Source organism: Loxodonta africana, chromosome 1 (genome assembly GCF_030014295.1).
Source record: "Loxodonta africana isolate mLoxAfr1 chromosome 1, mLoxAfr1.hap2, whole genome shotgun sequence".
Classification (NCBI taxonomy): domain Eukaryota; kingdom Metazoa; phylum Chordata; class Mammalia; order Proboscidea; family Elephantidae; genus Loxodonta; species Loxodonta africana.
In genome coordinates, this window is record NC_087342.1 from 182,790,765 (window position 1) to 182,802,805 (window position 12,041).

Here is a 12,041-nt window from a genome sequence, read left to right on the forward strand (position 1 = left end):
ATTATAATTTTTCTTAATGGAATCTTGGAACTCTACTAAGTTCTAAGATTCTATAATGCATTATAAAGAAATAAAACCAAAATGAAATCTTCTCAAGAATAAAAACAGTACATATTGTTAATATAAAAGTTTGTGTGGTTGAAGTACATTCAATTTTATGTGGCTTGTTTTATTACATACAAAAATGTAATTGATAAAATATTTTCACATTTTTCTTTCATTATGCTTTTCTTACCTAGAGGTTTTCTTTTAACTTTCAGGGAAGGAATAGCATCATGAAAGCACTAATATCCAGCTAGCCTTTTTGTTTTCTCATTTCTACTAGATCCCAAAGCTCTCACCTTATCTAGCTCAGGATTCAGGAAAATAGTTTATTCCACTCCTATCAAGGTATTGCCCAAGATGGAAAAGGTAACCCTAGGGAGCCCACCTGCCCTGCCCTGTGAATTCCTCACTGGCCAACAATGCTTTCCATTGTGTTTGCTTCATTCATAGCTCACAGAGCCAAACTGGTTAGAGCCCAGCAGCTGCCGCCTAAACTGGTTTTCTCAGAAAGAATGAAGTCTGGAGTTAAGGTATGATTCAGTGTATCAACGTATCTTTTAAAAAGAGACTTTTTTCTCTTTTGGTACGGAGAATATTCAACATTTTCATGGATGTGAATTTACCTGAAAAAAAAAAAAGATAAAATCTATTATGGAATACCTCCTAGATGCTAGAACTTTGTATTTTAGTCCCTATGACAACCAGGAGAGTTAGGTGTTATACTCCCCAAGGCAACTGAAGCCCACAGAGAATCATTCTCTTACCTAGAGTATTTCACCCCATTGGTGGCTGACCTGGCAGCCTTATTTCCGAAGCCCAAGTTATTTCCTCTAAGCTTTGCTGCCTCTAAGAAAGGAAGGCTCCCAAGACAATTTCGTTTGGCATTTCAAATGCTTTTAGAATAAAAGGAAACCCTGGTGGCATAGTGGTTAAGAGCTACACCTGCTAACCAAAAGGTTGGAAATTTGAATCCACCAGGTGCTCCTTGGAAACCCTAAAGGGCAGTTCTACTCTGTCCTATAGGGTAGCTATGAGTCGAATCAACTTGACTACAACTTTTCACTTTCTTTTTTTAGAGTAAAAAAGGAACGCAGCTTTGAAAGGAGTCTCTTGGGGTAAATAAGCCAAAGTGCACCTGATGCGCAAATAGTGGGCTTTGGGGATGCTGTTGCTTCCTTCCCGCCAGCAATACCTCCCCCTCTTCCCACCTCCAGGTGTAGCTGTGGCTGTGTCTCACCCAGACAAACAGCAGAGCTCCAGGCTGTGGTTTGAAGGCTATGGCAGCGCGCGGAGGAAGCGCAGGAGGACTAGAGATGTCCCTCTTTTTCCGTTTTTTTTACTACCCTGTGGGTAGTTCTACTCTGTCCTATAGGGTCGCTATGAGTCGCAATCTACTCGAGGTCAACGGGTTTTTTGGTTTTATTACCCTATTCAATAGGATTGTCACTTATTACCTGACTACAGTAATATCCTCGTAATTCTTCACTTTTCCCACCTGCCCTCCTCAAGCCCTTCTTTACTTGAGAGAATCAGATTGTGTCACTCTTCTGTCTGAAACCTTCACTGGCTGCTCATTGCTTTGAAGGTCAAGTTAAACGTCCTTTAAGGGGGCGTTCCAGACCCTTGCACGTTCTGGTTCCTGCTCTGCGCTCTGGCTTCCATCTCTGGACCTGCACCTATTTGTTCACTGTGCTCCAGGACCCTGCCTCTTTCCTCCCTCTGCACACCTGTTTGTTCTCCTGTCCTCCTTCCGTTTTACCAAACCCCGCCCACCCCCAAAACTCGGTTTAGGGGCCACTTTACGCTATGAGTCGGAATCGACTCAACCAACGGCACTGGGTTTTTGTTTTTCACTGATAAGGCCTTCCCTGGCTGATACCTCCGCTCCACTAATTAGATCTCCCTGAATGTGCTCCACTATCATCCTTCATTTACACTTTATACTTGCCTAATTATTTTTAACCTCTCCAGGTGCTACAAGGGTGTAACACTATGTTTGGCAGGCATATGGCACATTTACTGAAACTTAATAGCGAATGAATGAATGAACGCATAGGCAACTTGAATTGGGTCTTAATTGTCACTGTCATCATTCTACTATCAAAATATTTCGAGGCTCCCTAAAACACCCCAGGCATGCCCACCTCTGTCAGGTTGGCAAAGCCCTGGGGGAGAGCAGCCTGTCTAGGGCGCCCACCGCGCTCAGGCTCTCAGGGTAGGACCCTCGGCACAGCGCGGTTCGGGGAAGGTCTCACGGCCAGGTATCCTCCCGGCTCCCAGGTTCACGTGTGTTGGGGGAGGAGGGGAAGGAAGGAGTAAAGCAGGGAGTGCCGGGATCCGGAGGAGACCTGGGGCTGCCTTCGACGCGCCTCCAGCCTCGCCGCTGCCACCCGGGAGAGCGACTTCCTCCTCTGGGGGGCAGGCGCGCGGGCCGGGGCGGGACGAGGCGGGGCGGGGCGGGAGACGCCCCCGCCGGGCTGGGCCCGGGACCTCCCCAATGGGATTCGTTGCGGGGCAGCCGCTGCGCCCGGTCCCGGCGCCGCGCTCGGCCGCGGAGGAGGCGGCCCTGTGCGGACAGCGGCGGCGCGGGGCCGGCGGAGGGGAAGTCGAGCCTGCCAAGCCGGAGCGCTGCGGGGCTATGGTGCCCGGTGGCCGCGCGCGGGCAGTGGCTGCGGGGCCCGGCCTCCTGACGCTGCTGCTGGCCGTCTCCGCCCCGCTCCGGCTGCTGGCGGAGGGACCCGGTGAGTGGAGCGCGGCTGGCGGAAGGCGGGATCCGGGGCGCCCAGGCGGGCTGCAGGCGGGCTGCGGGCGGGCTGGGCCTGGAGGGACGCGGCGGGGAGGAAGTGGGACTCGCCGCCTGCACCCCGCCGCGTCGGGCCGGCCCGCCGAGAACTAGTTCTGCCTGGCGGCTGCTCGCGGCGAAGTTACTGCATTCCGGATTGTTCTCCCCTCCTACTGCCCCCTGCCCGGAAAAAAAAAAACTCAGCTCGGCCGCCGCCGCACTTTATCTCTTCGCCGGCCCCAGCCCAGTTCCCTTAGTTTCCAGACTTCCTGACTGCTGATCCCGTGACAAGTGACAGGGCCCAGGGGGTCAAAAACTGCCCTCCCGGCCGCCTTAGGGGAGAGTCGTGTTCGGGGACGGTTCTCTGAAGCCTCCTTTTGAGAAAGCTGTTCAGTTGGGCGGCCGGGCCCTACCTGTTGCCTTCTCCGCCCTGCGCGGCGTTGGAATCCTAGCATGTGCGTTTGTCTTCTTGTGAGGAATGGCTGGTAGTGTTTTCCGAAGTTGGCCTCGTAAGGAGGCGGTCAGATAGTGCTGCCGCCTCTCCACAAAGAGTCCTCTTTGCGCCTTAACTTGGAATCATGTGGCTCGGATTCTTCTTCGATGTTTGAGCAAGTCGACTCCCAACCATGCTGGTTTTTCTCTGGACCTGATACTTGGCTTCGAATTCGGCCTTCAGAGTGTACCTTCTGTGTATGTACCACGTTAAAGTAGTAAACCGTTTTACCAGCCAACGTGGCGCTTGGTGCTCTGGGTGGAGCAAACAGTTAAGTCTCGACTCTTAGCAGAAAGGTTGGCGGCTCAGACCCATTCAGAGGTGACTTGGAAGTAAGGCCTGGCGATCTGCTTCCAAAAGGTCACAGCCTTGAAATTCCTGTGAGATTCATTTCAGTCTGCACATATGGTATGGGGTCACCGTGAGTCTGCATCAACTCAATGGCAGCTAACAACAAGTGGCTCTACTTTATGAATCCTGGTTAATTAGTTCTTTTTAATTCAAACAGATAAAAGGAGGGTAAAGGTAATTTTGATAGCAAGGGACAGCTTTCTGCTGGATTTTTTCAGTTCTTGTTTGTCTCCTCTCTTTACCTGATTCTGTCCATATACAGCTGAGGTTTTAAAGGGAGGTGAGGCTATCCAGAATATTTGACAGCTTTTTCTCCTCCAGCGTTTTCTGGGTAGATTAGAATCAAAAGTAAGCCAGATGCTAGCTTTTTCCCTGAGTCATGTGTCCATACCCAGCCTGAAACATTGGTACTTAAGATTTTTTTCTTTTTGGTGAGAAAACTTATATTTACAATTAGCCAACTGGACTCAGTTTCCACAAAAAAAAAAAAAAAAAAAAAAAAAAACCATTGCCCTCCAGTCATTTCTGGCTCACAGCGACCCTATAGGACAGAATAGAACTGCCCCAGAGAGTTTCCAAGGAGCGCCTGGTGGATTCGAACTGCCAAATTTGTGGTTAGCAGCCTAGCACTTCACCACTATGCCACCAGGGTTGGACTCAGTTTAGATGATCCCAATTTTTCTTGGCAACATCTAAAACATCCTACCCAGGAGCCAGTCGAACATATATGCTTTCTTCTCTCCATCAGGCCTGATCAAGATGTTGACCTTGGCCATGTCGGTGTCACAGAGCTTCTTCACAGCCTGTTTGATCTGTTGCTTGTTGGCCTTGACATCCACAATAAACACAAAACCCAGTGCCATCGAGTCGATTCCGACTCAGTTGTTACCTTAGATCTTCTTCATGGCTGACTCAGTGGTCAGGGGGAACTTGCTGATGGCGTAGGGGTCAAGCTTGTTTCTCCTGGGGGCACTCTTCCGAGGGTATCTGGGCTGCCTTTTTTTTTTTTCCAGAGTCTCAGAGTCGGGATCCATTGGAAGGCGATGGGTTTGGGGTTTTTTTTTTGTTTCAGACCTCAGTGTCTCGGGCCACCGGAAGGTGGGCGAAGTGCGGATCTACTTTTTTCTGTGTGTGTGTGTGTGTGTGTGTGTGTGTGTGTGTGTGTGTGTGGCTGTGAGTGGCTGTGGACGCCTTTCAACACTGCCTTCTTGGCCCTGAGCGCCTTTGCTTTGGCTTCACTTTGGGAAGGGGCAGGGGCTTGGGCTTCCTTCTTCGCTTTCAGGGCTACCTTCCAAAAAAAAAGGTCTCCGAGGCCCGTTCCGTACTCAGGATTTTGATGGTGATTCTTAAAAGTTTACTCTCATGCCGATTTGTAAAAACAAAACAACCAAATTTATTTTGTCTAGAGTGGTTGTAGCACAATACTAGACATACCGTAACAATTTTAATAAATACGTATGATTTTATTAAATATATATGATTTTGATAATGAGTTTTTTAAGCGTTTCTTCTTAAAAGAACTTCACAAATCACTGTTTGAAGATTCAGCTTTAATGCTCTGTATCTATGAATCAGTCCAGCAGTGTGTCCCTTGTACTTATCTGGCTAAGGCTGTCACCCATCTTTCCAAATGAAGTTGTTAACTGGGTGCTTTGTAGAGTGGTTTTCTGGGAACAAGTGTGGTTGTTTAGATTCTTATGGAGCTTCAAATTTAAGACTGCATTGCGGTTGACTAATGGAAGAAAATACTGTCATTTGAGTTTCCATGAAACATATAAGCAATCAATAAAAAGGTAAGTATTCAGTCACACACGCAAAAAGCAAAGCTTAGATTTGGTATATTTTTTTGAAAAAAAAAAAAAAAAAAACCTAAGAACTCCAGCACCAATACCTCTTGAGTGAAGAGGCATAATCGATGATTTTTTTAAAAAATATTTCCCATATCTGTGATTTTCCTGATTTACACTCAGTCACTTATTTTTTCAGCTTGCCATAAATTTCCACATGCAAACCTGTTTTAAGTCTTGAGATACTACTAGCATAGTTGGGTGGTAGATATAAATGATTTTAGCGCTCTCAATGTTTAGAAGAGGGTAGTCTTAGAAAAATTGTATGTTTTTGGTAAGAAGAAAATACTAGTATTTATTGCATTTACCTTTATTGTTCTTCAAGTCAGCTTAGCGCGGTGCTTCTTAGCTCCCCAGGCTTCCCAGCGCATCTGATCACCACTTTCCCTAGAAGCTTTATAAAGCCCAACCTCATCTTTTGAATCTGAATTTTCAGGGAGGCCTGGGAACATGACTTTTTTAAAAATTCCGCTAGATAATTCTGATTCTAATCAGCTTTGAGAGGATGAAAACATTTCTTAGTGTTAGGGTTCTGATAAAGCGCTACCATCTGTGTTACAGACAATTTAATATTAGGCTTTTATTCGTTGTCTTATGTTTCAAGAAACATAATTTAATCTAAATATTTATAAGCCTGGTCAATGAAATTATTTAAAATTTTATATGTCAGTTGGAGTTTAGTGATTCTGTGAAGCAATACTGGTTCCTTTGTAGGGCTGCTGCTTTACATATATGGTTCTTTTGTTCGATTTAGGAAAAAATGTCCACCCCTTTCAGTGTTCATAGCCTGCCAGGCCCGAGGCCCCAGGCCCCAGGGATGGTGAGCAGAGTTTGGGGTAATTTCAGCTCCCTTTTGGGCCCTAGTCCTCTGGATCTACTTAACTATATTCAGATATTTACGTAGATTTTTTGATGTGATTTTTGACCTGACATGATCACATGCATTTAATTAGTTTTCACTCTGTTTGTATAAACCCATGGACTTGAATTTAGTCCAGCCTTATTACCTCGATGTAAGATTTTTAGTAAAGTAAAACACCCTTAATTCATGAGATGAATTTGTTCTATGTTCCCATCTAACTAAAAATCTCCAATCCTCCCTTCACCAAAATATTTGCAAATTGATATTAATTATGGATTGCCTTGTTATAATTTAAGTATTAGTGAAGGATAAAAATGAGCAGTCAATCTCTGAGGCAACATCTAAACATAGGCTCAGATACTAAATACTTTAAAAAATTGCTTTAAAAAACTCTGCCCAACTAATTTGTTACTGCTTCATGGTTTGTTCCTCAGTCACTATTCATTTCTTTTGGTTAGAAATGGAACCAGCTGATATCTGGTGGTTTGGGTTAGTGGCTTTTTTAAAAGTAAGTACAGGTTTATTCTAGCACCTTCTGCACTGGTGTATGCACTTGCCCCAAACTTGCCCTCATCTCATCTGTCCAGGAGAAAATCTGGGATTTGGCCATCCCTGCAGGCTGTGAGAAGCCGTGGTGCCACAGTGGTTAAGCGCTACGGCTATTAACCAAAAGGTCAGCAGTTCCAATCCATCAGTCATTCCTTGGAAACCATAAGGGGCAGTTCTGCTCTGTTCTGTAGGGTCACGATCAGTTGTAATCGACTAGACCTCAAGGGGCTTGGTGTGGTAGGTTATAAGCCTCTGAGGGCAGCAACGGGGACTGTCATCCTTTTCTTCCTAGCACCCGGCAGAGGTGCTCAATAAATGTTCCTTGAGTTGAACTGAACAATCTCTTTGTGTTTAGGAGATATTTTCAAATTGTTTCCTAATTAGTGGAAACTAAATAATAAAGAGTCTACTAAAGTTCTCTATGAAGGCACATCTGCTGCTTCCACGAATTAATTTTGTTTATCGAGCCCAGCTCCCTTGGCATGGTTATTTCTATCTGTAAGGATGCCTTTTAAATGAAAGTGCAGTGGAGAGACAGGAACATGCCAGCAGAGCAATATGTGGCTTATTTTTTGGATCTCGTAGACATAATTTGTAGCACTCAGAAACATTAAGTTATACCATGTATTCCTGAAAAGAAAGAAGTATGCTAAAGGAACCATTAAATGAATCAAAGAATGATACTAAAACAGGAATTGAACTCTGAATAATGTCTCAAGGTGTACTTAGTAGCTTTTCATTTCATAAGTTGAAACTTTAACCTGACGGTGCTGAAACAGACATGGAAATCATAGGAAAAAAACCACAACTTGAAAATAAGGAAGGCATCTGTCATTTATGAGGGACTATGTTTTTATTTTTAAGATGCATGGAGAAACTAAGCTTATTGCAGTATTTAGTGGAGGTTTTAGTCATGTTCAGGCAAAAAAAACTTCGGAAAATATTTCCATTAGTTTTGAAGCTACTGCTGTGTGCACCTTAAAGCATAAAGTCAATTCTATACATATTAGAGCAGTTGGTGGTTTTTCTTTATTAAGGAGATACTGCACATAACCTACATGGCATTGCAACTTAGCACATAATAAGAGCTCTATAAATGTTAGTTATCTTACTCTTCATTACTGTTTATCACTATTAGTTTGACAAATATCAGGGCCCTTGTCCTGCCTTCCCTAGTCTCCTCACTCCACTTGCCTCTGTGACCTCATGCCTTACTGCTGTCCTCTATTCTCATACCTCTCCAGCCATCCTTGCTTTCTTGCTATTTCTCAAAGATGTCAGGCACGCTTCTACCTCAGAGCCTTTGTACATGCTGTTCCCTCTGCCTGTAACGGTCTTACCCAAATATCCACAGAAGAAGGTTCCTTCTTCTTTCACTCTTTGCTCCAGTGTCTCTTTCTTGGGGAGAACTTTCCTAACCACCTATTTAAAATGGTAACTCTGTATTTTCCTTCTCTGCTTTGAGTTTTCTCTATAGCCCTTGCTGTCTTCCAACAGAGTATGTATTTATACACTTTTATTTAATTTGTCTATCATCCACCTAGTAGATCCATGAGTGGTTTGGTGCGTCCAACAGTTGCCAGCATTTAATAGATGCTCAATAGGGGATAGGTGCTAAAGAGGGAATAGGTGTTCAGGGGAGATGGAGTGAGAGGGTGGTGACTACAAACACAGCTCCTGCCCTGTTAAAGATGCAGAGCAGTTGGGAATCAAAACTGGGACAAGGCAAAGGACTGAAATTATGTGTCTAATTCAACTGTTGTTTGTAAGTAAGAAGTCTGAAAATATGAATTTAAAATAGAGAAACCTATCCTGGTATAATTCTGGCCTTTAGGATAAAAGGAAAAACATTGCCAAAATTTCAGATTTTTTTTTTTCAGTAAAACATTTTAGACTATAGACTAATTTTGTCCTTCTGCCGCTGAAGAGTCATGTTGATGTCATCTTCCAGGTGTTCATTCTCAACTTTTTATATGTGTATTTTTAAAGTAGTTGTTTGCGTTGGGGGTGGAAAATGAGGGCGACTTAATTGATGAAAAAGGAACCACAGGGTGATGTCTGGCCCTATGTAGAAATGAAGTCTAGCTGTGAACCTACCATGTGCTAAATCCAGAACCAGCTGCCAAACTTGCCCTTCAGTGGAAGCAGGAAAGGAGTGTGTGTGTGTGTCTCTAAGAGCCGTGTGTGTGTGTGTGTGTGTGTGTGTGTGACTCTAAGAGCCATGAGAGCAGAAATGGAGTCCTTTTTGTCCACCACTATCTCCTGATAACTAATTTTCTGAGTCAGTGCATGAAACGTGTGGCTGAGATTTGAAAGAATATTGTAAAGGGTAATACTCCCCAAGTTGTTTCAGACAGAAGTTGCATGTATGACTATTGTGATGCCTTAGGAAGCACTGTGTATGTATTCAAGAAAATAACTAAATTAAACTCTGAAAAAGGTCTTGGGAATCTCCAAGACTCCTTTTCAGGCAGCACCAGGAGAGCTGCAATACATTAGGCTCTGGCAGTTTTGAGAATACAGGAGCAGGTTGTACATTGATTTGGACCAGGTGACTCAGTGGTCCAGTAAGGTCTTCAGATCATGTACATTTAGAGTGTCAGGGCCATTTGGGGACAGTGTTTAGGTGTTTTTGACATTAGCACTGTGTTAAGCCACATTATCATGTATGACTTAACTGTTTACTGCCATTTCCATTTGATGTATTAATCTAGTTTTTATGAGATATCAGTTTAGGAGCTATATTACTGTATGAAAGTGTACCTGATATTTGCAGAAATATCTTGGGTCTTGTATATATATGCCTGTATATGATAATTTTAAGTTAGGTGGAATTTTGTAGGAAAAGATGTAAAGAATAACATTGAAACAAGATAATGGCTAAGTGTTATTCCTATCACTTATTTATTTATTTATTTAAATAAGCTATCCTGGAGCTTTTTAAAAATAGTATAAATTTAAGATGAGGCTTTCTTTCCTGACTACTTTCCTCAAGATCTTCTCTAATGCTTTCAAGGTAGAACAGTTTTGGAACAAAGCTGGGTATCAATAAATAACATTGTACTGATGTATCATAATCCTGCAAAGAACATGTTATACAGAGAACCACTAAGGATATTTTGACATATGTAAATTTTATATATAATGTGCACACACATGTATGTACTATCTACTATCTACTATTTGTTTTCATTAAGTATTAGGTAGCCACAAAAAATTAAATTTAGAAGATATGTGTAAGGCATAGAAAAAAAAAAAAAGCTAATACCTGGGTACTTAGTCTACCACCTAGTTTGTATATGCTTTTGTCTTCTGCTTTTATTCAACTTAATATTAACATTAAAAGCTTTTTACCATTCTATTTGGAAAAAAAAATTTTTTTTATGGAGCCATAACCAAACCCATTGCTTTGGAGTCGATTCCAAAGCATAAAAACCCTATTGACAGAGCAGAACTGCCCCATAGGGTTTCCAAGCTTTATGGAAGTAAACTGCCATATCTTTCTCCTGCAGAGCAGGTTTGAACTCCTGACCTTTCGGTTAGCAGCTGAACACCTAACCAGTGCACCACCAGAGTTCCTTCATTATGGACCAATCATCATTAATTTAATCGCTCCTCTATGTGCTATTCTGGCTAACTATTTATTTTTAGAATTATTTAGGTAAAGACTTGTTTCCAAATCATTATTGCTATAGAAGAATATCCATTGAGAAATAGAATTTTTGTGTCAGCTGACTTGTATCAGCTATAAATCTTTTTCAAAGGTTCTTGTCTTTTGTATGATTCAAATAACTCTGCCTTTCTTATGAAGTCAGAGATTATTTCATTATTTGTATTTTATTTAAAAGAAAAGTACAGAAGTTTATCTTTAAACATATTAACTATCAGAAAGGTAAGGTATATTTCTTGATCTTTCTTGAATGGGATTCTTAATTTCTACTTAAGGGGGTCACCCTTCTCAATGATTAGAATACTTGGAGTTTATCTGTGCTGAGAACCTTTATAATGAACATTTTCCAGTTCAAATTATAGCCACTAGTATAGCCTTTTGTATTCAGCGTCCAATGTATTTACATTTTACTGAAAGGAAAAAGAACAGTCTTTTTTTTTTTTTTTTTTTCTTTCATCACAGAATGAAAGACTCTGGGCATTAGTACTATATGACTGCATTTTGTAATTGAGTGTGTTTAATACATGAGCCTAAAGATTGACTATAAATGATTTTTATGGAGCAGTCTATTCTTGAGAAAAAAAATAGTACTTCTTTCCATCATTATTACTGAGAAAAGAACAAGGCAAAAGAATATTAAAAGTTATGAAGTCCAGTTAAACTGGAATTGTCAGTGCATAAAATTTCCTACGGGGAAAATAGGTAAATATATCTTGTATTTGTTACCCAGTTTTTAAATGGCTGAGTGGATTTAATTAAACCTTTTTATTGCTTTCCACAAAAGAAAACTTGCCTCATATTGAAATATGGTTGATTTCAGCCCAAAGGAAGAAACTTTTGAGACTTAACTAGAACACGAAATCTGTTTATTGAATTCTTCCTACTCCAAAGATTTTAGAATAGAGGTTGTTTATTTTGAGAATTACCTGAGCCAAGATTTGCTTTTTTTTTTTTTTGCCTCTGAGAAGTTTTGCCAAGAGACTAAAATAGGAGACCACCTAACTATACAGATAGAAAAATGACCCTGCACCTGCTGTTGCTGCTAGCTCAAAAGGATCTAAAAATATTATGAGATCCTCTTGCCTTTTGGGTAGGAAATTCTTTTTTCTTCCTCTTTCTTCTTTTTCATTCTCTTGGCTACAGTTGCTATCTATATTATTAAGATCTTAACAGACTCACTGTTTTCCCTGTGAGGTATTTTTTTTTTGGTGAGGTATTTAATGTATGTTAAATACTTCATGAGATTTCTCCCCTAAATTCTCCATTTGTCTCTAAACTAAGGACCTTTTCTTACATAACCACCATGCCATGAGCACACCTAAGAATATTTATAGTAGTTCCTTGGTACCAACTAATACCCAAGCCATATTCAGTGATCCCAAATAATATTGTTTTGTACAAACAAGTGTCCCAACAAGGTTCACACATTGCATTGTTATTGT

At 41.8% G+C, this 12,041-nt stretch overlaps 1 protein-coding gene across 2 annotated transcripts in view; it reads left to right on the top strand.

The window, feature by feature from the left end:
- Positions 1-2,585: 2,585 nt before the first annotated feature.
- Positions 2,586-12,041, top strand: part of DCBLD1 (discoidin, CUB and LCCL domain containing 1) — a 72,720-nt gene continuing 63,264 nt past the window's right edge. The window contains exon 1 of one of the 2 annotated variants that reach the window (XM_023540229.2): positions 2,586-2,786. In XM_023540229.2, coding sequence (XP_023395997.1) covers positions 2,684-2,786 — 103 coding nt within the window. In that variant the 5' untranslated portion in view covers positions 2,586-2,683. The remainder of the gene's footprint in view (positions 2,787-12,041) is intronic. The other variant, XM_064290262.1, reaches the window with a different exon arrangement.